The 27,759-nt window shown below is 41.9% G+C and overlaps 1 protein-coding gene, 1 long non-coding RNA gene and 1 pseudogene across 4 annotated transcripts; 2 read left to right on the forward strand and 1 right to left on the reverse strand.

Annotated features, from left to right (window-relative positions):
* Positions 1-11,455: 11,455 nt before the first annotated feature.
* LOC133910746 (mitogen-activated protein kinase kinase 4-like) lies at positions 11,456-17,797 on the reverse strand (annotated as a pseudogene).
* A 43-nt stretch (positions 17,798-17,840) lies between these two features.
* LOC133911223 (uncharacterized) lies at positions 17,841-18,837 on the forward strand. Of its 2 annotated transcripts, none has more exons than XM_062353430.1 (3): positions 17,841-18,157; positions 18,216-18,361; positions 18,465-18,837. In XM_062353430.1, the coding sequence occupies exons 1-3, from the start codon at positions 17,856-17,858 to the stop codon at positions 18,542-18,544; spliced, it is 528 nt and encodes a 175-aa protein (XP_062209414.1). In that variant the 5' UTR covers positions 17,841-17,855; the 3' UTR covers positions 18,545-18,837. The 2 variants fall into 2 exon arrangements, with proteins under 2 accessions (XP_062209414.1, XP_062209415.1); XM_062353431.1 differs by having other exon boundaries at positions 17,842-18,157; positions 18,234-18,361; positions 18,465-18,836.
* Positions 18,838-19,991: 1,154 nt separating this feature from the next.
* LOC133911224 (uncharacterized) lies at positions 19,992-23,007 on the forward strand. 2 transcript variants are annotated; one of them, XR_009908624.1, is made up of 5 exons: positions 19,992-20,250; positions 20,411-20,541; positions 20,830-21,007; positions 21,798-22,052; positions 22,749-23,007. It is a non-coding gene; the product is annotated as an uncharacterized LOC133911224 (long non-coding RNA). The 2 variants fall into 2 exon arrangements; XR_009908623.1 differs by having other exon boundaries at positions 19,992-20,541.
* The last annotated feature ends 4,752 nt before the right edge of the window (positions 23,008-27,759 follow it).

Below are 27,759 nucleotides of genomic sequence, written 5' to 3' on the forward strand. Positions count from 1 at the left end.
GTACTAAATACCTGCACATAATTACAACCACAATGCCTAGCAAACAACCAACAAAAACAGGAGTAACACACACTTTCAACTACAACTCCTTTCTTCCCTATGTATAACATTGTCCTCAACGACACAATTTGCTGCTTCAACTCCCTGATTTCATTCGTCAGATAGGCAATCTCATGCTTCAACTCCAAAATTTGTTGCTTCACTTCATCATTGTGACCACCATGGAGCTTGTCGTCAAAGCAGGGCACGACAACATCTTCCAGCAAATGCATATGCCACAGCCACGACCTGTACTCACTCTCCCATTTGTAGAATCCATAAGTTGATGGATCGTCCTACCATTGTCAATGAAATCAACAAATCAAACAAAGTTGTGGCCAAAAACATCGAAAACCAAACAAATTCCATCGATTTGATCCAGCTCACCTTCACATTCTCCTCACACTTGTAGAAAACTCTCTCATATGTCATAACTTGCTTGCTTCGTAGCTTAATCACACGTTTCCCACAATTTGGGCAATCAACAAGGGGGAGCCCCTCCACATTGCTGCTGGTTACGTTAGACCCTGATGTTTTCTTCATCGAGCTACTCCAAACCCTAGATAGGGACATGGTTGGGGCTGGGAGGATTTAGGTACTCACGGTGTGGTGACCTTAGTCACAGCTCTATTCGTCGATGGCGAGGGCGGCTAGGGTTTCACAGGAGCTAGCACGATGAGTGGGGGATGGGTGCGGGAGCCGCTCAAGTCGACCAAGCGGGCGGGTTAGAGAATAGAGAGGGGGCATTTTGGGACATACAAAACTACGGTAGCCTGCAGATGGCCCTAGGAGCTCGGAGGCGTACAAAATGGCAAGTTTCGGAGGTATGCAAAATTATAATGGCATCATGCCGATTTAGTGAAGTATAATGGTAAATTTCTAAATAATAAAAAGTATAATGACACCAATCTAATTAATCCTACATTGTAGGAGAGTAAAAATGTAACAAAGAAGAGCTGATCCACAACTTCATGTAATGTTCTCGGAAGATTAGTGCCAGAAACTAATACAAATGGCTGATGTGGTGCCACACACCTGAATTTCTCGCTAAATCCAATGATAATCCGAAAGATGGGCATAGACATACACTAAGGGTGTATTTGATTGGTTGAACAAAGTTTAATGAGATAGGATAGTCCCAGATGGACAGAATGATTCTAAATAAGGTGGTACAAGTAGGTTGTTTGGTTAGATATATGAGATGATACGTGAATATGTTTGGTTGGATGTATTAGATGATATGAGAACGTGTTTAGTTGCTTAAAGGTCATGTATTATATTCATATATAACTTAATTATTTTATAGAAAAAATAATTCTTATATTTATTATTATCGACAAAATATGCTAATTAGGACTAATTATTACTAATTCCAATTAATCATAACTTAAATTGTCAATAATCATCACTAAGTACCAACAATAATGATTAGTTATAGTTAATAATATCTAATTGTAACTAATATTTAACTAAAAATATTTAATAACACTAATAGTCACTAATTGTAACTAACCATAAGTAATTAGCGGAATCGATAGAACTTGTATGGGTGTACAGCCGATTTTGCAGCACGGTTTAGTACAACATCTTTGTAGTATATTCTAAGAATCTAAACCATCTCATCCTGAACAAAATAATGCGATTCAATGAACCAAACATCAAAACGTACTCAGATCCCGCACTAACTCGTATATATAACGATTCATTTAACCAACCAAATATACATTAAAATACACTATAGGATATCCTGAAAGTAGACGAAAATGCAATAAATAAAAATCTAAATTAAACTGCAGCGATACAACTTTGGATAGTTCGCACTCCGCAGCAGCGTGAAAACCCAATGCTAGTTCCTGCTAGATGAAATATCATATTCTCAGGAATTTTTTATTTTTATTATTTTAAATTTTCAAATTTTACAATGTTAAACGTCCACTTATCACCCTTTCAACAAAAAAATAAACATGTCACTCTTCCGATAGACGACAGGTTAAAAAATAAAAATACAGCGTTCCATTATTCTCAAAATTCAAAACACTATATAAATAGTCATAAAAATTCTTAAAAAATCATAGTACAGAGGATACTGCTATCTAAAAAAAATCCAGCTTAAAAAACTACTTGTACATTAAGAAAAAAAAGAGACAAATTTCAGCTGAGTACTACAAATTTTAGCATCTTAATTTTTTTGTTTCTCATTGTACAAGTAATTTTTTGATTTAAAATTTTTGTGAGAGATAGATGATAGCATCCTATACATCATAATTTTTTTACAGATTTTTTTCATGACTATTTATATAGTGTTTTAAAATTTGAGAGTAATGAAATGCTGTTTTTTTTAACATGCCGCACGTTGGAAGGGTGGTTTGTTTATTTTTTTGCAGTTGTTGCCCTTGCAATTAACAACAGACGCTTATAGTTGCTATTTTTTAAATGACCGTCTAAAATAGCTAAATTTGAAAAGTTAAAAGAAAAAAATTCATGTTCTCAGTCCTTGTGGCCTTTACAACTGGGCGAGAACCCAAACATTAGGGGCTCGGTCAAGATGTTCAGTCCTTTTTGGGCCTTTACAACTGGGTGCTGTGAACAGCCTGTTAGTTGATTTGGGCTGATTGGGGACGTTACTGACCTGAGTCAGGCCTGTGACGCCTTGGTCACTGTTTTACAAGGCTCGATCCGGACGTGAGGTCTTCCAAAAACAAGGATGCTTTCCCTTCATAGGTCGCGTTGACGATTTGTTAAGATGTTGTGATTACGGCTGATAACGGAACCAATGGCGCTATCTTTTATTCAAATGATAGACTCGAACTCTTTCTAAATAAAAATCAATTTACATCTCAAAACTCAACTCAATGAAGAAAAAAAAAAACAGATACTACGTGGACGACTCTCATCCATGTAGTGATGCTCCTCACTTGTAGTCATCTCCCTCGAGTGACCTAGACTCACCACTCCGTCTCCTCTCTCTCTTCCTCTCATGCGTGGAGTTCGATCCTATGGAGAGAAGCTCGATCCCGTGAGGATGAGCGTGGATCCCAACAGTATGGCCTTCATTTTGGCTATAAGGAGCTCGATCTGGCTAGTGGAGCATCTATTTCGGTGTATACCAAAGACCTCGATTCATACGAAGGGAAGCTTGATCTGTCTCAGAAGAGATAGAATTCTGGTGGTAGGACGTCGATTTGGGTGGCAAGGAGCTCGATCCCGGTGGTAGGGCATCGACTCGAGTTGCGAGGAGGTCGATCCTAGAGTAGTGCTTCGATTTGCACCACGAGGAGCCCAGTACTAGTAGAAAGACGACTTTGTGGGTGACAGAGCTTTGATTGGGTGGTGACTAGCTCATTCCTCACATGATGGCTTAGTGAGATGCTTATTTTGATGGCTCCATTGTCTCTGATGTGATCCTCGATTGCAACATCTAAAAAGCTCGATGCTATAGTCATCGTGCACAACATCTACACCCTGGGTAGGCAAGTTGCAAATAGTTTTTTAACATGTTGCAATTGTTGTTTTGATTTGTGCGACGATGAAGAATGTGGTTGATGACAGTATCCTCTTTCTTTTGTCATCTCCTTTTCTTCTGTTGCAATTCGAGCACCCTCCCGCAGATGACTTTTATAGATGTTTCACCTTCTTTTTTGATATGTTGCAATTATGGTTTCTCAATATATTCATCTATGTTTTTCTATGCTGCATTATCCTATATTTATTTATTGAGATTTCTGAATACTACATTTCAATATGTTGTACTAGTATTACCTTTATATTGCATTGGGTATTTTAGCATGCTGCAACACTACTTTCCATTTGTTGTATTTTTATTTTGGTTCTGTCACTTGTTGCATTAAGCATTTCAATTTTTTGCAGTGGTTATTTATCTCTGTTATGATTAAAAATTGTTGCAAACGTGGAGGCAACATCTCGTATTTTAGACCACATAGATATGTAATTTTGGTGATGTTGCAACTATATGTTTGGCTTGTTACACAGAAGTAATTTTCTAGTTGCAATACGAGTACTTAGATGTTGTTCAATTGATAATTGTTTCAGTAAATTCTAGATACTGTAAACTGTATTTCATATTGTTGCACATGTGTAGCTAAATTATTTCGTGAGTTAATATCAAATGCTACGATGGAGAGCGTTGGATTTCCATGTTGCAGATCAATTTTTCTTATTGTGCTCATTGAATGTGTTGGTGAGTTTGATTTTTCTTTTCTTTTTTGTTGTGGCATGGTGGAAGAAGCAAAACTCAATAATTTTTTTACAATAATTGGTGGTATTGAAGGGTAGGGGAGTAGATGGATGATTTAGTGGTTGAAAGTCTATATTTCTGTACCAGTAGTGACACATATTTCTTAGGATGCTGCTAGCGCCCAGACGTATGATCCCGAGCGCTAGTGTCGTATGCCTCCATGTCGTACAATTATAGGTGCTTGACAACCCCTGTTGTCTAATCTGAATAGAAAAATATCCCCACCACAATATGGCACCCATGTTTCACGCAACATCCTTGGATGAAACCCCGGTTCTCAGTTCTTCGTCATATGATCACTAGCACTCACATTCACGTAAAAGACTATTGAGAACTAGACTCTCAAAGCAACGTCATTGCAAAAATCGCAACATGAATCCCGTTCTAACATCGACGACTAGGGGCTCGCGCACAAACTTGACCCTCTTGGCACCCACAACAGCAAAAATAAAAATCTAGTTTCATCAAAAAAATTGAGTGCCATGCCTCAAATATTTCCCCAAAATCATAAGATCTGGCACGTTAACGAGATATGTGCTGCAAAATGTAAGCTCAGAATATGCAACAAACAAAATTAACATCTTCAACACCCAATTTATATGAGTGCAACATTCAAAAACCCTATCTGCATCATTTTTTTAGCTATGAATGTAAATACAGAATCCTGTTATGTGAGAAAAACTTATGACTATAACATTCAGTAAGTAAAATCACAACATTACAAAGGAAAATATACATCACAGTGAAATAAATGTTGTAGTAAACCAAATATAAAAAGATCCAACATCTCAAATCAACTATTGCAACATCACAAGTCAACCATCGCAACGTTATAAATCGTCTGTTGCAACATCCGTAAAAAGGAATCCCAACATATCAGATCTACTGCAACACCAAAAAAAGTCTAACCCTAACCTAAAAAATCACCAGCTGCAACATAAAAAGAGATGTGAAGAGGGAGTTAGGCGTTCTCATCGGAAGCTGCTATATCAATCTACTCTATGCACAAATAGAAGATTGAGCAGGTTGTTTGATCTACCATCAGCTTCTCTTTTTTATCAGATTGAGCTTCTCCCTATGTAACTATACACATTTGGATGTTCAGCGGCAAGCACCAAGCAGGACTATTGAGCTATGATCGTAAGATGGATCTGGGAGAGAGAAGAGGATAGGACGGAGCAGTGAGTCACACTAGTGGGATCTGCACAGAGCAAAGGGAGCAAATGAAATGAATTCAAGGGAGACTACGAGAGGGATAAGAATGAAAGAGATAGAGGCGGATGTAAAAACATAGGCAAACTTGAGGTGCATAAAATATTCAGATATGTTCCTTTCCTCTCCTTGTTGTGGGCTTGATGGAGCGTCCGACGCGTGTTTGTTATCGGACGTTCAACTCTGAGCATTTACATATTTCTTATGATTTTACTGTCAATATGGGAGGAGTAAAGTTCCTCGAAGATTTTTATCACCGCAACTCGAGGGTGAGCGCCTAGTGAAGGAGGATGGTGACTTGCACAGGATGTTACGGTGGGAGTTTTTTAGATTCAATCATACGGCAACGGGATGACTAATCTACTCAATTCAATAGTGATTAAGCGTCCAACGCTAACACCTAGATCAGACATCCAGACGCTAGCAGCACCGTTCTTAAAAAGACCGGAGGTGAACAGGCATCGAGTTCGATCATTCCTCTATCCATCACTTGTGTTGAAGGTGGCACGATGCTGAGAGCAGTGTCAGGGGCGCGGGCAATCGACGACGAGGTGTGAAAGGGACTCAGCTTCGGGGCAGAACGGGCAATGATCGGTGCCAAGGCATCCCAGGTGGAAGAGGCGCGCGCGCGCGTCCTAGTTCAGCCAAGACGAAAAATCCAGAAGATCTTCACCTTGAGGGGAGCCAGGTTGGTCCATTTGACGTCGCCCATGTCTGGGGGGTGTCCGTCGGGGTTCGGAGCGCGGAGTAGAACGCGGCAGTCTCGAAGGAGGTAGCGTCACTGGGCAGGATGCGCAGGTCCGTGCGAGGACGGAGCGCCCTAGTGTGCAGGCCTGGGATGAGCGCGTCGAACTCGGCAACGTCGATTGAGGAGAGTCGCGGCTGCAGGGGCAGTACCTCTGCGCTCGCGTTGAGGACCTCGGCGGCTATGGTGTCGTGGCGGGTACAGTGGGAATGGAGGACAGGGAGGGCGTCCCTGAGGCGGCCAAACGTGGTCCAGCAAATCGTCCCAGGAGGACGTCGTGGCGCCGTCCCGCAGCTCGACCGAGGTTGTTGGTATAGACTCTGCAACTCACTCGCACTTTCTTGTGAACACTTCTAACACGAGAATACACATAAATACAAGAGCTATATATATATAGGAGTACATGGAGAGAACACATATTTCTCTGATATTACTAAGCTCTGTAAGAAAAAATAGGAAACACTTGGAGACGCCAAATACTTGCGACGTTTTCTTCCTATTCAACTTAATAAACTGGTTACAATACTACTATTGAAAGACATCCGAGCTAATGAGCCCGCTACTCTACGTGCATCACTAGTCGCGATAACCGGATCACAACTGCAACTAGCTCAACGCCTAAACTTGCATATATAGGCATGCATGCACGGCTCTCTAATTAACCCACTAATCAACTACGTGCATATACGCAAAGCTCTAATTACCTAGTATATGTCCATGACTAATGCGCGCATGCAAACCCGGACCATTTCCTGCATGCGTATAACGTCTTCTACATGCAAGCTAGACTTAATTATTCCCACTCTAACTAACTTCACCACTAATGGATGCACTCCTACAACATGTAAATACGTGAAACACATACATGCAACAAGATGGAACACTACCATTCTCCCCTAATCTTGTTGCACTAAAGCAAGGCTGGTTCGTCATCCATGTCTACTTCAACCAGATACGCTGCTTGAGCCTTCTCCTCCTTCTTCGACTCAGGACATTCCCAAGAGAAATGCCCATATATACTCATTGCAATTATAACACCTCACTTTAGTCCTGTCAAGTTTGCCGCGGGAGCCACCTTCTTTCTTCTCCTTAGCTCTCCACTGGGCTCGGTTGAGCAACAGATGCTCCTCGTCGCCCTCGTCGCATCGTAGGCCTTCAACCACTCCTCAAATGTTTTGAGCCGGCCAAAGACCTCATGTGCCATCATCTTCTTTATGTTGCCGAATTGCTCGATGGTGGTGGCAATCAGCAAGAACTTCCGCAAGACAGCACTAAGGATCTTCTTCACAACTTCCTGTTCCTCTTTCTTCTCACCAAGAATCCTCATCTGGCTAACAATGGTTGTCAGCCGTGCAGCGAACTCATCAACGCTTTCCTTCTCCTTCATGCTTAGCTTCTCGAGCTCCCTCTTCAACATCTGAACGTTCGCCCTTTGCACCCGATTCACGCCCATGTGCATGGACTTGATCGCCTCCAATGCCTCCTTTGCCGTATCCATCTCCATGATCACGAGGAGTGTCTCTTCAGAGACGCCTTGGTAGATGGCCGACAATGCGATCTTATCATGGCTCTCGTCGATGTTGTTGTTGCCCTCCACAACATCCCATACACCTTGCGCGATCATGTGCACCCTCATCTTTGTCTTCCATGCCGCATAGTTTGTACTCGTCAACAACAGGTACTGGAACGGCGCGAACGCCTTCGCCGCCGACGCCTTGGATGCCACTATCTCGCGGCTACCCGTGCTTCCTGTCGTTGTCCTAGGCTCTGGTACCAATTATTGGTACATACCCTCTACAACTCACTCGCACTTTCTCGTGGACACTCCTAACATGAGAATACACACAAATACATGAGCTATACGGAAGTACACTGAGAGAACACACACTTCTCTTGTACTACTAAGCTCTGTGAAGAAAAAAAAATATGAAACACTCGAGACGCCAAACACTTGCGACGTTTTCTTTCTACTAGTTATATGCACGTACATTGTAACGATAGTAAAAAAAAATTACGAGATAAAATAGTTGATGAATGAAATACATACATTGCAATAAAACAACAATCAATTTGACAATAACTATGGTGAAGATCTCCATCTCACGCTACCATATAAATAACAAAAGGATTTTTTTGGAACAAAATAGCAAAAGGATATATTATTTGAACCGAAGTTGTATATACGGAGAATGGTGTTTGTAAATCTGCTGTCGAATTGAAATAGCAAAGAAACATGCATATGCATATTTGTGCTGCGACAAAGGTTTATGTTAGCTTAGAAACAAGAGATGTGTTCCCATAATTAAAAAAGGTGGCTAGTGTATCTTACTCTCTGACGAGACCCAACGCGACGGAAGTGAACACCACGCCGGCTGTTTTTTTAATCACCTGTAAAAGCAATATATTTGCTTGTAAATTCACCATTGACTACAATATCACAAGGCAAAATATTGATTAACATTTATTTTTAACCTTTTGAGGTACAGTATCATCTTCATTGACAAAATATTGCCTGGTAATAATAAGAAAAAATGTTCCAGCTTTGCATATTGCAAAGCAACTCATGCATAGAGATAAGCCAAAATAATTGAAAGCATTTAAACAATATATAAGCAAGACAAGCCGTACTTGACAGTTAAATAGACCGGATGATCTTGTAACGGGTTAAGATAAGTCTGCCAACAAGAATAAAATAGTAAACAATTAGCTCAATCATCAAAGTTTCACCCTGTGAAGTAAACTCAGTTCAACAAACTTCAATCAAAACAGACAAATATTTCCATATAGTAGCTCGCCCTTATTTTTATCAAAATATAGTATCCCACCTTTTACCACATGCTTCCATGATTCGGCTGACAAGTTCTAAATGGTTTTTGGAAGGGAGCAGAAACAAGCCAAAAGAAATACCTTGCTTCCTCTAGTGATCTCCATTCTACACGTTGAAATGTCCCATCTAACGAATATGACAATGAATACATTTAATACCCACAACTTTGATAGCTTAAGAGTTCATTTGTTTTATTTGGCTCCTCTTTTGACTGTTACTGATTAAACAGCTCACTGCACCCTCAACTAAATCCGAGAAACATGGCAACCAACAAGAAAGCAATCTCCCCCAAAATCGGTGACTCACCACCAAAATCGCTTCCCTGTTCATACTTAGCTAAAGCCACGCCTCACCGCCCAGAAGCGGGCAACACAAAGACCATCCATAGATCAGAACCGACCATACCAAAGTGTCACAACACAACAAACTCGTCTCTCCGGAGTGATTACTCCAGAGCAGCAGGGCGGGGATCGGTGTCAGTGCTCACTGGGATGTCGGGAAGGTAGTCGTCAAGGACATATCCGAAGTTGCCCTCGCTTATCTTGACGTAGGCGGTGTCGGCGAGGCTGACTTAGGAAGCGTTGCGGAGTGCGCGAAGGGTGGGGTATGAGTCGTAGGAGATCTGCACGTACTGATACTGAGAAAGGCAGCACTGCCTTCGCCGCCTACTCCAGAGGCCCGTGTTCCCCATTCTCCCGCTCCTCCTCTTCCTCTTCCTCCTGACAGTGCCTAGTATAAGGACAAAAACTAAGGAAACAAAAGGCAGTTTTTTATATATTTATAGTTAAATACCTATATGTTATAACGGGAGTCAAATATTTTTACAAGATAATACCACGACCAAGTAACACCACGACAAGGTAGCTCTTTATATATTTATTTTACGCATCTAAAAGATGAGACGTACATTATGATTGCACCATCACAACAGCTCTCTCTCCTTACTCCCAGGGGCAGACCCAGCAGTATAGGAGTGGGGGCACAGGGCCCACTCATTTTTGTTGGTTTAGTGAACTGTAGATATTTTTTTATTGTAGCTCCAGCGTTACTGTAGATAGTAGCCCCCGCTCGATTTCTGAACTGAATCCACCCCTGCTTACTCTGTTGTTTTTAGGACCATAGGCAGTGCTCGACAGACGTGTCCTGAGAAAATCAAAAGATGATTCCATCTCTATCACAAGTCAAAACACTTATCCCCTCAAGTATAGGTTGTTTTCAGGCTTCACAAGCACATCAGTGAAATGTTACAGAGAACAAGCTTTATGACCTTTATTTTTTTAGTAAAAATCATGACACAATTACCTTCGTTCACAAAGAAAATTGATCATTCTTCTGGAGATTCTTCAACTGTCGTCTCATCAATTAGCTTGGTTTTGTACTTGACTGTATTAGTACGAGAACAATTGTCATACAAGAATAAGATTATAGTATTAGAGTATACAGGTGAAGCCAAGCACATTGGTATTCAAATATAAGAAATGCTAAGAAGTTCAATGATTTGTCATGAACTGTTCACCTATAACTTCATCAAGATCCCTTGTTTGTCTGTTCCCTCCAATTGACAGGATTCTCTTTACAATTCCACCATTTCTATAGATATACACCACTATCAACCATGATAAGAGCTCTACCTCAAAATGTAGCTCAGAACCAGTAGGAACAACAGAAGCACCAGAATCTCCACAAGCCGAAGGAGGGAGCATGAATAGTGCTTTCTCTCCTTTCTTCATCATACAGATTATATGCTTTAGTCCAGGTATCACATTGCATAATTGAGGGAAATAAAGTAAGAGCCAGATTAAACCTTATCGCTGGAACACAAATGGTAGTGCAAATGCAGTAAAATCAGGACAGAGAAAAATTTACAACAAACGACTGCGTGTGATTGTACTTAATCAATTAGCATGTATCAGGCTTCGGGGTCACAGTTAAATACTGGAAACTATTAATCAGCTTCAATAATTCAAGAAAAAAATAATGCTAGTGCTCTACCAATCCATATTTTGTTCGTCAAAACAAACTTTTCAAAAGCAAGTTTTGCCTTTCCAAAGAACAGTGCACGTGTTTATTTGTTGTTATACAGTGAAGAGGCCACACCTGTACTATTACATCTAAATAAAATATCTAGGGTCTTCTACTTCATAGGACAACAAGCAAAACTTTTTCCTGCCTGCTTGCAATTTCACCACTATGAAATGGTAAGATGGCAGTGGCCTTGTCCCCATTTCAGATAAAAGAAAAGTTGTGCTAGGACAACCTTTCCAAGATGAATTCCCTTCATACCTCAATTCCATCCATCCACCTGATGCCGGATTGGACGTGACACTACAACCAAGGCTGCATTGAGATCCACGGTAATTCCAATCCCAAATGGTTGTCATGATGGCGGAGCAGCGAGGGGCTGCGGCTGCGGCCCGACAACAAATGAGTGCTGTAGCAGCTGCGCAGCCATGAGCTGCTTGGCCGGATTCTTCTGGAGGCAACAGCTGATGAAGCCTCGGAACTCCAGCGAGGCGGTGAGAGGTGGCTCCAGCGGATCGGAGTAGCATATGGCGCACATGAGCGGGGCCCAGTACCCCTGCTTGCCGAGATTCTCCCCGAAGGGGAAGTGGGAAACCTGCCCAGGTAGAACTTGAGAATGCTGAGTTCGAAGCTCCAGATGACGCTCGCATAGTCTTCGTATTTGCTGTCGTTGAGGTCGGTGTTGATGCGCTCGGGGCTCATGTAGGAGATGGTGCCGACAGAGGAGTTGCAGGGGTCCATGGTCTGGTTGAGGATGCACCTGACGTCGAAGTCGGCGATCTTGATGCAGCGCGCAAATTCGATGAGGAGGTTGGAGGGCTTGATATCGCGGTGCAGATATGGTGGCGGTGGAGGCAGGCAATTAGAGTAGTCACCAAATCGATTAGGGCAGATAGGGGAGGTGGGGTTTGCTCGTAGGTGCCCCAGGATGACGCTGCGTGAACCCCAAGATGGGGCCTCATCGAGATTGAGCTGCCCGGGGGTGGCCACTGCCATGGTCGCCAGAACCCGAGACCACGAGGCAACCCTCACTCGCGGCGGCGATGTTGCTTGCTTGGCCACCCTGCCCTCATTGACCTGCACGCACTCGCCATCAACCCCGGCACGGGCGAGGATGTGAGTGATGGAGTGCGTCAGGCCCAACCTCCACGACATCCTATACGACCACCCAACGAAGGACAACACAACCGATGACAATCCACGACTGACCCTCCCAAATCGAACTCCTTTCTTCGGATCCATCTCATCCATGCCCGGATCAAGTTCCAGTTTGCGGGATCGTGCTCTCCCAGGTGCTAGGCGGTGTGTATCCGAACGGGGACACGTAGGAGGTGGGGAGAGAGGCGGTGGAGGTGGCATTGGAGGAGGAGGAGAAGTAGCCCGTGGCGAAGGGCACCGGGTGGGGCGCAGCAGTAAGACTTCAAATAGCAGCCATCCACCTTGTTTGAAGACTTCGCACCTTCTTGCAATCGCTTAATGGAAATGGACATCTGAGATCCCGTCATACCACTTCGCTCCTCTCAGATTGATCGCTGGCTTTAGGAATATACAAATGCTAATTTACCTGGCGAAACTGAATTTCAACGACCTGACAGCTCCCCCTCCTTGAAAGGATCCTTGTCCTCAAGGATTAAATTTCGGAAAGACACTTTAGATAAATTTAGCATATTCACAAGTAGAATCACTCTCACAAAGATTCTCCCACTAGACTAGCCACTGTACCATAGCTTCATTGTTTCTTGGTACAATCCTCTTCTCCAAAACCAAGGTTTAACTTGATGATGGTCTAGTTTAAAAGTTAACCGAAATACTTAGCCATGCATAGATTCTTCGGTAGAAGTCGAGCGGTGGTTCAACCCACATTCACGAGCTATAGGCTTTAATTAATGTCACATTGATAATCATGTTAGGTTGATGGTGTGAGTTGAATAAGTAGTGACGATGAGGCGAGATGTGAGTGGTGTTATGGGTGTTTCTCCTGCCCCGATGTGGAGTTCCCCGGGGTAGGTCGGGGGAGGAAACCGGATATTGTAGATCGGTTGTGTTGCTTAAGCACCGATCATTGTTGCAGTCGGCTATAGCACTTATCGTACTTACCACATATCGATCTAATGATAAGATAGGTCGAATACCTCTGTAGCTATGATCATTTGAGCTTGCACATCGACAGTGTGAGCAGACGGACTTGTAAGAGATACTTAAGGTTGCTCTGGGAGCTAACCTAAGTGGGATCTACACCGAGCGATGCCTAATTCAAATAGTTATGGCTTATTGGGAAAGGTTAGCACGAGTACCCCCTTGGGTGGACTTGTGTGGTCATTCAAGCAGTATGGTTCTCGAGCCTTGTGGGTAAAGTTGTATCCCTGCAAGGTGTGAAAACATTTCGAAATGTATTGCTCTCGGTCATGAGAATGCTTTTGTTCATTTGCAGTAGTTGTAGAGTTGCGAGTTTGGTTTGAGGTAGTTGTTGGATTGAGATGGTTTTTTACATATGTTATTACTATGATTCCTTTTGCATATATGCTCAGTTGATGGTTATGGGTTAGATAGTTGTGTTGGTTAAGTCTAGATGCTCACATAGGTGAGGAGGAGCTGATCTTTGGCTACTTCATGTCCGTCGAGGGTGGTGGCAGGTATGAGTAGGCAACTACTCGGATGTCGTGCTTTTGTGATAGAGCCTAAGGTCATATGGCTCCATTCTCCTTTTGTTATTTATAGATTTAGTTTATGTTGCATAGTTCTCCTTTGCCTAGGAGTTGATTAGTTTCAGTCTCATCCTAGCTCTCTTTTGCTGTAAATTATAATAAATTATGAATGCTTAAGAACTTATAATATAATTTAATTACCCGCCCTTTGTTAAGCTTTGTTGTGATGTGATATGTTGGAAAGGCATGTGTCGGTGACATGGGAACCAGAGGTCCCCGAGTCCCGAGGCTAGAACAGCAGAATACCACGTGGCGCCTTCCCTCGGGGACTATTCCCCCGAGGTCCGAGAAGACCAACATCCGGAAGAGGGTGCTCGGAGCCATGAACAGTGGTCCCCGAGTACCCGAGGACCCGAGAAGACCAAGTTCCGGGAGAGCATGCTCAGGACCATGAACAGTGGTCCCCGAGTACCCGAGTTCCTTGAGGACCCGAGAAGTACAAGTTTCGAGAGAGGGCGCTCGGGGCCATGAACAGTGGCCTCCGAGTACCCGAGTTCCCCGAGGACCCAAGCAAACACAGTTCTGGGAAAGGGCGCTCGGGGCTATGAACAGTAGTCCCCGAGCACCCAGAGTTCCCCGATGACCTGAGAAACCCCTTGCCGGTGGACCCCACAAGGACTCAGCGGTGAGGTGTCAATTGGTGAGAGGTCCGATGCTGCATTTAAGAGGGAGCGTAGCCTGTCACTTCCAACCACTCCCCCCACGCCTGCTGTCAGTCCCTGCCACTACCTAGCAGGGAGGCGTGGGGACGTTTAATGCGGCGGGTCCCATCACGCGTCATCCGGCGTGTCTCGGGATGTCGTCGCAGGGTTCGAGGCATATCGCCTGCCGCCCTGCTGTGTCAGGTTCGCTCTGACCGGATGGGCACGCGGGGTTGCTCGGTGGCTGCCCAGTGAGCCCCCCTGCTGCACCTGCTAAAAAGTGACATGATGGCGACAGGACCAGACGGGGGCGCATTTTCAACCCCTTCCCCCCGTAACATCAAGCTGCAGCCCATGATGATTGATTTCCATTTATGACGTCTTGGGACTCGCGCCCTCCTTTCTGGGCACGCCAAGCCTCCCCGACGGTATAAAAGGAGGGGGTGCACCCCGACGACGAGAACAAGTTCTGGAGGACCAAGTCTTACAGACGAAGACAAGTTCAAGAAGCTCAACAGACGCAACAAGTCAACGAAGACAGTCTTCCTGGAGTTCTAGACTTAGACAGAAATCCTTGTAACACAATAAATCCTCAGAGAGGTATTCCCAGAGCATTTATAGCATACACACAGGAGTAGGGTATTACGCTCTGTGCGGCTCGAACCTGTCTAAAATCCCGTGAGCATTTATTTCCGCTAGCATCCCATCATCTATCCCGCCTGCATTTCATTTACTCTCATTTAATTCACGTACGAGGTAGATTCAGAATCATCCCCTGGCCGAATCTCAAAGGGGTTCCTCCGGATCCCCGCTTGTGGAGTTCATCCTCCGACAGCATGTGTTCCAATCTTAGATACACGTGTCGGGACTACTACAGTGGTATTCTGATTAATCATTAAAGTCATGATTAAATAAATAATCAATTTAATGATTAATTGGAATATTGTTTTGATAGTTCCTTACACTTGCCGACAATCAAGGTCGTAATACGGAGTACGCGTGTCTACATCGAGATGCTTACTTGAGGTCAAACGAGTGACAGTGAGTCATGCCTTGAGAAGCGTGCAAGGGATTTTGTGGTTTGGCCTTAAAAATGTGGGAAGGATGGAAGTGTATGTGATATCATTGCGAAGCTTGTGTCGCGGTAAAGCTAAGCTATGAAGACGCCACAGTCGTTCAATTGAGGAGGAGAAAATGAACCAAAATATTCTTGGTGGTAGGTAGAAATGTACTATAAGAGAGATATTTTGAGAATAAGCTAAGAAACGTAGAGGGTAAGGAACTTAGGCTATAAATAGAGGGCTAGACTATAAATAGAGAGGAGGGCTAGTTAAGCCCCTTAACCATGAGCCACTTATGCCACACGTATGAGAGCCTTGTGCTAGGATTTTAGAGGAGTGAGATGAGTGCTTAACATATGTATTAGGTATAAGCTTTTGTATGCAAAAACTCTGTAATCCGTCTAAAATATGGCTGACCTCTGCAGTAAATAAATTAATATTTTTACATGTGCTTTGGCTTCCTCTTCTTCTAGTTTTCCTCTGTTGGTTCCCTTGCGCTTTTGCAAGTTTTTCATTCCCAATTGCGATTTTCGTTTTTGTGTTTGAGCTGAAAGTTTTCGTCTTGTTGGAGTTGACTTTCTTGTTGTTAAAGGCATAAAATTCACGTACAAAACATATACAATTAGGTATTGAATTACCTTGCCTCTAATCCAGCGACTTAGAGGCCGTCTTTACCCGACGTTCATCTTTTGATCTTTGTGTGATTCTTCTCAAGTTTCAAGACTTCTATGGGATGAGTCATAGTGTCGAACCTAGTGTTCAATTCTAACTATGAGATCCATCTTTTGTTGGATTTGTAAATATGGATTTTGAATTTTGAGTTGTTGTTCTGTCTAACCCAGAACTTCTAAATTGAAGTATCACTTCGTGACAGAGAACTCTGACCTAGAAGTTCAGCAATGCATTTTTCCTTGTCGTTGGATCTTTCAGTATTATTTGAGTGCGTCTTTTTGTCGAGTTTCTGCTGTGTTTTTGTTGCACCTTGTTGTGACTCTCATATGAGGTGCGTTAGGTGATAAAATAGAAAAAAAAACCATCTATTTTATTTTTTTAAAACATCTATTTACTCTCCTTCAATCGTTATTCTCGATCCTACACGTAATAACCTCGGCGGCGGGCGTGTCCCTCTTAGATTGTGAATGCAGCAAGCACTGCGGCTCCACATGCTGCCGATGCTAACTCGATGACCTTGGATGTGAGCGCACCAACCACGGAAGTAGACCCGATGGCCCCGGTGGCTAGCGCATGTTCTCATGGACGGATCCAACGGCAAGCGTGTTTGTTGCCGAGTTAGTTCCGAACTTCCAATCTTGTTGAGCTCTTCGTCGATAGAGTATATTAAACTAAATAGATAGGTAGAACATAGACTCTTTATTTAAGTATTTTTTAATTCTAAATTTAACTATTTATTAATCGTATTTGATATTGATTCTTTAATTTAATTTAGATAGGGTTTCCAACTGATGGTGTATGTGTGTGTGTCTATATATATATATATATATATATATATATATATATATTAGATTAATATGGTGATTTTGTAACTTTGAGAGCGAATATGGTGACTCTTTTTTCTTCTCAAATATTAAGATAATAGATACTGACCCTTAAATCTTAGTAAATGCTTAAGATTCTATTTCAATACCTCTTACCTGAAATGGTGGAGGTCTACAAGTTTATGAATGAATTGAATAACACGTTCTAGGATTTAGTTTGCAAACAGCTCACGGCAGAGAACGACCGATATACTAGTTACTCATATCTTAACCCCTAGAGTATCTTTGTTATCCGGCAGAGGAATGAAATAATGAAACTAGTTGTGAATTGGAGAAGGGGAAAAAAGTTCTAAGTGGAAATCTCAAATGCACAGCCTTGATTTAATTTGCCTGAGGCCGGAGACATTTCCCCTCGGCGCGCTACCTATCTCCCTTCTGGTTTTCCCGGCTCCGTGCAACGACACTTCTCCAGGTGCTACCTTTTGCCGCAAAACGCTGGCCTGCACGACGTCAGTCTAAACAAATCCAGAATCAGGAAGGACTGCTCGTGTCACCGTCCCCAGATCTCCAGGCGGCGCGCACCGAGCGATGCGACGCGACTCACGCGAGAGAGACCGGTTGACACGACGCGTCCTTATCCGCTTCGCGCTTTCCACAGCGAATTCGCCGATCGAGGCCACTCCCGTGCTCGGCGCGTGTAGCGCTTTCTCTACGTGTGCGGCCGCCGCTCGGGCCACGGCGCCAGCCAGGCAGCCACGCTGCCTCCCCCGCGGTGCCTTACAGGCGTCCCCCATACGTGTCCCCCACGGCACGTAGGGCCGCCTATAAGTGCTCCCCAACCGGACGCTGGGAATGCATCGTCGTGCGCAGGTACGCTTGTTTCTCATGTACTCCTACTCGCTTCGGGTGGCTAGCAGCGGCAGCTCGGGACTAGGCTTCGCGCTCGGCCGGTTCGGCGGTAGTGGACTCGCGGCGCCAGGCTTGGTGTTACCCGCAGCCGCTGCGTCCCGCGGGAGGAGCGTCTCCGCGACGTCGGCCGCCAACGCGCCGGTGCCCGGGGACCAGGGCGTGGGCATGGAGCAGCCCAAGCAGCAGCAGCCGCCGCCCCGGCAGGAGGGGAAGAACGCCCGCGACGACATGCACAAGACCACCGGGTACGTACCCGAACACGCCGCGCCATGTTCCCGTGCCCTTTTTACGTATGGCTTGCAGTGGTTCACTCGTGTGTAGGGACGTGATGACCCACTCGTTCGGGGAGGGTTACTCGACGCGGTCGGACGAGGAGGGGTTCGGAGGGGTCTACGGAGGGAACGATCCCGTGGAGCACCCCGGCACCGAGATCCATCCGAGCCATCCCGGTACGTGCACACACGCTCTCATCTCGGTCAGAATGGTGGAGTTTGCGCGTGACGCTGAGCCGCTGAGGAGTGATACGGACTAACTGGCTGTGACCTTGTGCAGAGTACGACACGTCGCAGGGGTCGGAGGTGAAGGAGAAGGAGAAGGCGCGCAACCTCAAGGACGAGAAGCACGCCACCTAGGCGGAGATCAATCAGCCTTTGTTGCAGTCCTAGACTCCTAGTTATGTTTGCTTAGCGAACGTGGCGTTGCGAGCTAGTTCGCTTCTTAATTTCGAATTTAGTGTGCTGTTTTAAGGAGCATAATTAGCTGCTACCAGTCTGTTTACTGTCCTGCTGCTTCATGTACGATTAGTAATATATTTGCTATCTGCTATTATAGAAACAGTTTTTATATTTTTATGTGTTTGATCATCCGTCTATGGATTTTTATAGGCTTAAAAGAGATAAGTGAAAACAATTTATTTAAGGAACCGTATTAATTTAATATCAGAGATGTTTCATTTAAGATTTAAGAAATCGTACGTGGCAATCTTTTATGATAATAGATTTCTACATGTGTTTTTTTAAACGGCCTGTCTCTGGAAATCCGATCGGATTTCGAATCAATATTTTGGCTCGAAGGTTGGTTCGTGGCACTCGATTCTGGGCCTCGGGCTTATATGTCTATACTATTTCACCATATAAGTACTCACTATAGAATTCGAGGCAGCCATCTGATGCTAACTTATCTTGTTGGCCTCAAATTAATCTGAGGCAGACCATGATAGCAGCCTCAAAAACTAAGCTGAGGCTAACAATGTTTGCTCCAATCTATTTTAAGAATCTGAGTCTAACACTCAGCCTCAATTTCTTCACTGAGGCAGACATCACAACTCCCCCTTTTTCCTTCTAAAATTCCCGCTATGTTCTTTCTTGCAATTCCCTTTCCCTCATCACAACTTCTTTTTTTCCTTTTAAAATTCCCGCTATATTCTTTCTTGCAATTCCCTTTCCCTCGCTTAGCTCAAAAAAAATTCTCTTTCCCTCTGCAGCGACCGTAGTAAAAATCTGGGCGCGCAAAGGAAAACAAAGGCAGGAGGAAATCAAGCGATGCAGGGGAATAATAGCAGGGCATCCTCTCTATTTCACATCTCCACCGTCTCTAATTATATTCTTCTTATTTCGATCTTTTCTCTTTATTTTCTCTTATTTTTAACGGGTTTTTTCTAAGGGATTCGTGAAGAGAATTTTTCGAGAGAATACTGTATTCGGAAGGAAATGATCTTGAGAATCTTTTTTGACAGGAACAGTGAAGAGAAATTCTCGTAGCGCTAAAGGGAACGAAAATAACTTTGTGAAAAAATTCTGAATCCTGACGAGAAATAGTTGGAGATAATCTTATCTTCTCCCAAAGTTCACTGTCGCTACCCATCCATAACATTTAGAAAATATATTTTACATGATTTGGTCCTATAAAAGATAATCTCTTTTATGATGATATATATTTACTTTCTCTTCTGTTTAATTTAGCTATTAAATTAAAAAAAAATATGGTATAGATAGAGTCTCGTATAATATTTTTAATCAATGTCGTATAAAAATTGGTTAGCAACATCCAAACCGCCCTCCTATTGCACCTGTATCCAGACTCCACCATGGGCACTCGCCCCTAGCACCTCAGCCCTCACCACCACGGCCACCAAAGCCTTCCAACTCCCCTCCACGTCCCTACCCTGGCCGCGATCTGTGCCCACCTCACCACGGCGGTTCCCTGCCATGTTCCTGCCGCCGGACCTTGCACCTCCAACAGCAGCAGCACGCAGTCCACATCCCCATCGCCGGCTTCCTCCGTTGCTCTATCTACCATCTTTCCCTTGCAATCAAGCTTCCTCTTGGTTGTATATGTGGTAAATACGCAGGTCTGCTAAGGGTTGTGGTCTGGATTAGGAAAAAAAATAGGGTTCCTTGCATATCGAGAGCCTTGCAAAAATTTGGGAAAAAATATTTGATTTCTCAAATTAAGACCTTGCAAATTGAAGTGCTTGTTGTTCTTTGATGCATATTGAGAGCTGCTGCACTTGGATGCTAGAGTATTTGCAAGTCGTTGCCTACGTGTGTTTGGAGGGCCAACATTTGTGTTCTGAAGTTCTTACGGCCTCTGAAATTGCTTATGCAACGGCAATCCTCTTCTACAAAAGGTTATTCCTTCTACTCCTAGTCTTACTCTATTGAATATTTGTGCAGTTCGGACTTCGGAGATGATATGCTAGTGCTTTTTTGTATATTGCTGCTTGTGATTAGTGCTTTCAATTGGTTAGATCAAAGAAATTGCAGGTAGAGCTAGCTCATGTGAACTGTTCTTTTATTTTACTTTCTATATACAGCTCCCCAAAGGATAATGTGTCAAACGGCCGGTCAGATGAACTACTTGTGTACTTCCATTTACTGATATCTCAAATTAAGGCCTTGTAAATTTTTTTGGACAGGGAAGGGCCATGCAAATTGAAATGAATATTGTTGTTTATTGGATAAGTTGTGAGCTATTGCACCTAGAGGATGGTCTACCTGCGAGTTTCTGGATAGTAATCTGAGCCTTGTGTTCTGAAGTTCGAGCTTGCTCTCAAAATTATTTTCTACAACAGCAACATTCCTCTTCTGCAAAAGGTAATTTCTTCCAAGTTCTGGTCCAGTTCTATGCGGATATATGATGCTTTGACTTTGCATTATTGAATATGTTGATTGCAAATGTTCTTGGTATATATATATTTAATGCATTTTTTTTACAGATTACTACTATCTTTTATAATTGTCATGGACAAAAGCTGGATGAAAAAACCTAGTTAAATATTGTGTCATAAAATATTTTAGTACCGTTGAGAAGAGATATTGCATTGGAACATGTTTGTAATTTTAAATTCATGGCAACTGTAATAGGTGGACAGATGAGTATGAAAAAGGCTTGGCACAATTCATTCAATTCGCTTTCACGCGATCGGCACAAGATAACAAAATACTTCGTCCCTGCAAGAATTGTTCGAACTGCCATTGGCTTAATGCAGAATTAATCCGTGACCACCTAATATGTGAGGGATTCTTGAAAGGGTATGGTGCTGTATGTTCATATCACGGGAGTCATCCAGAACTAATGTTTGCATGGATTTGTACCAAGGATGCAAGATGTCAAAGCTTTAGTTTATTGTAAAATTGCTTCATCTAAAATTCCTTAATGGGTGGAGTAATAGTAGTTCTGATCAGCTCCTAGTGCTACTCAAAGAAACATTCCCCACAGATGTAAAGTTGCTGGACAACTTTGACGCAGCTACTAAAATTGTTAAAGCATTGATGTTCATTCTCAATGATTGTCTAACTAGATGAGCTAGCAAAAAGACCAAATCGATGAGCTGAATGTAAATGTTGGCATTGATGTTCATTGTCTCAATGATTGTCTAACTAGGAAAGACACAAATGGAATAACTATTGATTTGACTGCAGGGTGTCTACGGTATGGTTGCATTCTTATTATTTCAATCCTCTATCATTGTTTTCAGTTTTGACTCTTCACCTGTGTGTCATTGTGGCAATCTTTTGATGTATTACTCATTCTTGTTAATTCAGGAAAATTAATGGTAGTGGCACATAGAAGAGAAGGAAGACAATCAGAAAATGATTACAAGCTGCAGCCTGTCAGTGGTCATTTTTTTTGTACCAGGTTAGTTTTGATACATTGTTGTACTAAAATTTATTCCTTTGTCTTTTTTGTAATTACATTTCCTGTTGTATCTTACTGATGTTTCTTCTAGTTACTGTATAACTTGGCATAAAATAGTTTAGACTCTAGAACTTAGGAGTAGTTCTAACAATACAATGCAATGATTAGGTGCTAGTTTTAGTCATGTGAAATTATGTGTCTCCCCATTGGACTCTTGCGTGCGTAATTCTGGTGCATCTTTGTAATCAAAACCACGTGCCTTATTGTCTTAAGTTTTGATTTGGCAATGCTGATTCTAGTCTATTCTATGCACCTAGCCTGGAGTTAGAATTGTTTAGGAGTAGTGCTATTTATTTTTTAAGCATGGCACACTAGCTATAGATGATTTTTAGTCCGTTCAATGTAAAAATATAGATGTTGTAGACAAATTCTTTCTTCAGTTACATGTAGGTTATTTTTCACATGTATAATTCAATGCTTTAGAGTTGAGTTATTTGAATGGTCCATGTCATTATATTTCTTTTGTTATTGAACAAGTTATGTCATTATATTTCTTATTGCCAAAACTTTCAGTCAGGCAGAATTGTTGGGCATGAAAAGAGTATTGCATGTTGTGTTTGTTGTTAGAAGAATTTGTTTTGACTCAAACATTTTTTTTATCTGTAGCTCTAATCGGACTTCTAATTCAAATCGCAGGCTGTCGAGCTTCTTTTGCAAAAGATTGCAAAGTTGTACGGATTGGCTATTGCAAGACTCCCATTAGCCACACCATTTGTGTACATGATTCATAGAAACTCACAAGAATGTTTCCTTTTGTGTTTGGATGGTCGATAGATGGCACCTTTTGTGTGTCAACAACTATTGAATGACACATCTTTTGTTTACTGTTGTTCGATGTACATTGCACTTTATTTTCCATGGATGATCTGTCACAGTTTATTGTTTTCATAGTTTATGTTATCAAGAGTCAAGATATTTGGATATTGTTGTATGATTTTGAGCAGCCATAATTGCCTCAGTGCGCTTGAGGCAGCAAGCTATAGGCTCGGTATACATAGAGCATCGAGGCAAAACCTATGTGCCTCAATGAGAATCTGAGGCTGACTCAGACTGCAGCAACACACTTATTTTGAGGTCAACTTCAGATGGTTGTATCAAAAGACCCCTTCTGAGGTAGGGGTATTTAAGGCAGGTCGTGTTAGTCTTAATGTCATTTAAGGCTGTATTAGCTAGTTTTTTTAAGTAAAAAGCTAGCCTCTAATTCTCTATCGTGTTGTAGTGATTAGTGATATTAATGTCATACGTAATTGTTTATTTTTTCTATCTGAAATTTCAAATGGTTCTTTGGACATCTAAATGATATTAAATGAAAAGGTTTTTAACTATAAAGTTGTAGATCGTTACAATTTTCTTTATGAATTTTTAAAGATCGGATAGCATATATTGTGAGAGGTGGTTCAATAGATGGTTAATACATAAGAAAGTGCTTATGGTAATAATTTTATTTTTAAAAACGGTTCACATAATAAATCGTCTATATGTTCACATAAAGAACTGTCTGTAGTAATCATTCTATTTAAAGAGTCGGTTGTCGTAAGCAGCCGTTTGTGAAATTTTGTTTTCATAAGTGGTCTGAAACTGTAGGGATCTATTCAGACAGTTTATCATATGAGTTGCCTGTAAAAAGACATTTGAATATCTGAAAAATAATTTTTTAAGTAGTGATCGGTTTTGTTGTGCGAGAACACGTGTGCCTGAGGTGGCTCCTAAAGACATGTGTAAGTATATAGTCAAAGGGCCACGCACGTCCATTCCTCGCATGACCGATCATGTGACGGAGTGATATAAACCGATCATGTGACGGAGTGATATAAACCGATCATAAACTCACCGGAAAGATAAGCAATCCACTTATGTTTTAATATTCTAACATAATATCATATTGAGTTACTATATACTAACTAATTCATTACTGTACATTAACCATGACGTGGAGCATTAATGAATACCTGTGGATCTATGACAATAAACTAACTGCACCAACCAGTTCACTGGAGATAGATGTGAATCACAAATAGAGGATGTGTGTGGAGCATTACTAGATATTCGTGGATCCATGCGAGAGCACTAATAGATATATATTGATTCATACTATTATAATTTAATTAACTAACTAGTTAGTTGATTGAATTGAAATAAATAGATACACGGTACAACTTAATTGACTAATTAGTTAGTTGATTCAGTGGATCTATGCTATTACAACTTAATTAAGTAATTAGTTAGTTGATTGAATTGAACTAAAATAGATATAAAGTATAACTTAATTGACTAACTAGGTAGTTGATTCAATTAAACTAAAATAGATACACGGACCGCCCTCCATCTATCCTACTGTTCTTCCAAAAGAGTAAGTTGATGGAAAAATGAGGTAATTCACCTATGCTTTAATACATTAGCTTGCTGGGGCCATCTCTCCCGCTACCGTGGTGGCAAATTAAATAATGGAATCCGATCGAATAAACTTGGTCTTGCAGTGCTACAGGTAGGGTTCACAAAACCGTTAAAAATCGCTTAATATTCATGAAAAACCGGCCAATTTGGTCCCACCGTATTTTGAATTCGATCAGTTTTTGATTTTAAATTAAAAATTCACAAAAATAACAAATAACAAAAATCCTAAAAATACTAGAGACAATTCTGAGGCCTTCGGTGATTTTTTTTTCAAAAATAATGTTGTTTACATCATATTTTATGGAGAGAAAGTTTGAAAAAAATATACTGAAATGGGTCGTATGAACAGGATGATTTGGCACATCACATTAAAAAAAAGCTTAACATGCATATATATATATATATATATTATGTATGACGTACCTTAAAATGATCTTTAAAATTGGTTTCACTTCATTTAGAGTTTTATTAATTTCTCTATATTCTTTTCACAAAGTTCACAAGCATAAAGTGAACATGTTAAGAAAAAACACTGCAATTAACTTTTTCATGTATATCATTATTTTTTCTGCATAAAGCATAGTATAAGTAAACTAATAAAAATAGTTTCACTAATTTTAGAGGTGTGATGGTGAGTTATGAATTAATCTAGTTGCAACACATTTACATAATCATACATGTTAAAATAACTATTTTATGAGTTCATGTATTTTTAAAATACATAGGATCATGTAAGAAGACTAACAAAATTAGTTTCATGATTTTTAAATTAGCAAAGAATTAACTATGCATTTAACTAGGTTTAGCAAATACATTTTCTCACATAAACTTTTTTATGAGTATAAATACTTTTATCATGCATATCATACTACAAGAAAACCAACAAAATTTGTTTCACTTGATTTGAAACTCAAATAAATTAGTTATCGATTTTACAAGGTTGAACTATTTTTTTTTTATCTTAACTTCACTGAAATTCAAAAAAATTGAGCGGTTTTCGATAAAATCGAGTAGTTTTTGATAAAACCAAGCGGCTTTCAACTACAAACGAAATACGTGAAATACGGTCAGATTTCAGTTGTATTCGGTTACCAAATGTCGATTTTGTTGGATTTTTGCCTCTAATTTACAGAATAAATTTGACCGAATTCTCACTAAATTTTGAGTTGTTTTCACGATATTCACAAATTTCAAAAAATCACCGTGTCCCGATTTTCAACCCTCAAACGAATTTATAAACCCTAGCTACATGTGGTTCACGATTGATCTAGGCCTGGGGCACGTTCGAGGATGCAGTTGGTCAAATCTGAGATACCACGTTTGTTGAAAGAGCAACACTTTCAATATACGACATGTTTATAATATATATATATATATATATATATATATATATATATAGTTTTTAATGCTCTTAAAATTCAAAATAGTATGAAAAATTCTGAAAAAAATTTGTGATATAGAGTAGAGTTGCAAAATTATGAAACATATATATATATATATATATATTTGTAATTTTTAGATTTAAAAAAATAAAAATCCACTAGGGTCTATGTCCTCCAAGAGCAACATGTAGCCGACCCACTGGGTTCACTGGACGCCTTTGTTGATGGTAGGAGTGAAAATTAGTTAATCTAAAGGTACCCATCAATCATCTTTAGTTTGATCAATAACACTATTTTTTTTAAATTAAGTAATTTTTTAATAAAAAACTAGTATTATTAATTGAACTAAGAGGGTTGGTGGGTACCCTTAGGTTAATTAATTTGCACCCCTAGTCTATTGTATTTTTGATATTTTAATACATGGATCAGAATATGAGATGAGCTCGCTCCCCTTATGCCTTAAGGATGGTAGCCTGACCCGTGGGTTCGTGTCCCCGTAGGTTTTGCACCCGGTAGGTTTGAGACTCTGTGGGTTCTGTACCCAGTAGTTGCGAGTTCGGGTTTTAAATTCCACCCATGGGTCTGACGGGTCGTGTACCCAATTTGTATTGAGTGTGGGTTTAGTATTCCCCCTAGCACTCGAGAGGTCGAGATAGGTACAACAACAAACCAAATTCTTTCGTTCTTGCCCACCATATCCATTTGACCCTTCGGCCTCACCTTATCCGTTCGCCTCTTCAGCCCCACCACCACGCCACCATACCACCCGCTTGCCCCTCCGGCCACCTCCACACCACATCGACCGGTTGCCCACCCCCCTCCGCGCCGGCCTCCATGCTGCCCCCTTCATTTGTGCCGCCCCCTCCGCTAAGAGCTAGATTGAGGAAGAGTGAGAGAAGCAGAGCCGGTGGTTGACTAGTGCGGCCTCCAGAGATGGGCAAGGGTGGTGGCTGCGTCCCTAACAAGAAGTGCCAGCCATTGGCCACCGCGGGTACGATGCCCTCGTCGTTGTCCGCAGCAATGGCAGATACGTGAAGCGCCCGAGGAGGAGTTGTCCACTGTAGAAGATCTCCAACTCGATGTACGGTCACGTGGAGGGTGCGAGCACTCGAAACCTGGCGACATTTAGCGAGTGCAGGTTCGAGTGCCAATTTTCACCCATGTCATTTAGGCTCGGATCAGGTTTAAACTGACAGGTTTCGAGCTGGGCGTGATTTTGCTCCACTAGCCCCGACCCGACCCGTTGCCATCCCTATTCTGCCTATGTCCGTAGCAGAGCTTGTAACATCATATCGTCATTAGCTTACGTAGTGAGGTTTGTCCCATGAATTGTGTGAACTACAATACGAAGCTTGCGAATAAGGAAGAGAACGAAATGGTTAACCAATTGGTGGCTTCGCTGTGAAATCCTAAATCATTTGGTTAATATATCACAAAGCCTCGCCCACGCGCATGCGTGTGTGCAGAGGGTAGGGACATTTTTGAGAGAACATGGTGTTAGAGTATCTCCAAAAGACTCTCTAAAACGCACTCCCTATATCTTCATATAGGGAGTCTTCCCAATAATACACTCCCTAAATCACCTTCCTCTCCAACAGACTTCTAATACTTTGTTCCCTATATTTCTTTCTACCTGTCACCGACAATGGACCACACCATCATTTCTACATTTTGCACAATATCCTGTCTAGCCACTGAGACAGAACATGGGACCAAAGCCCGTCGCTAGGCTCACCGGTGCGCACGAGAAACCCCTCCATCTCGAGCCGCCTCTCTTCCCTTCCATCCCCACCTGCAAAGAATCGAGATCCCACACAAGCTGCAGCACCAGACCATCGCTTGGCCACGCTCAGTAGCCAGCCAACCCTTTC

This window comes from Phragmites australis, chromosome 3, assembly GCF_958298935.1.
Source record: "Phragmites australis chromosome 3, lpPhrAust1.1, whole genome shotgun sequence".
Classification (NCBI taxonomy): domain Eukaryota; kingdom Viridiplantae; phylum Streptophyta; class Magnoliopsida; order Poales; family Poaceae; genus Phragmites; species Phragmites australis.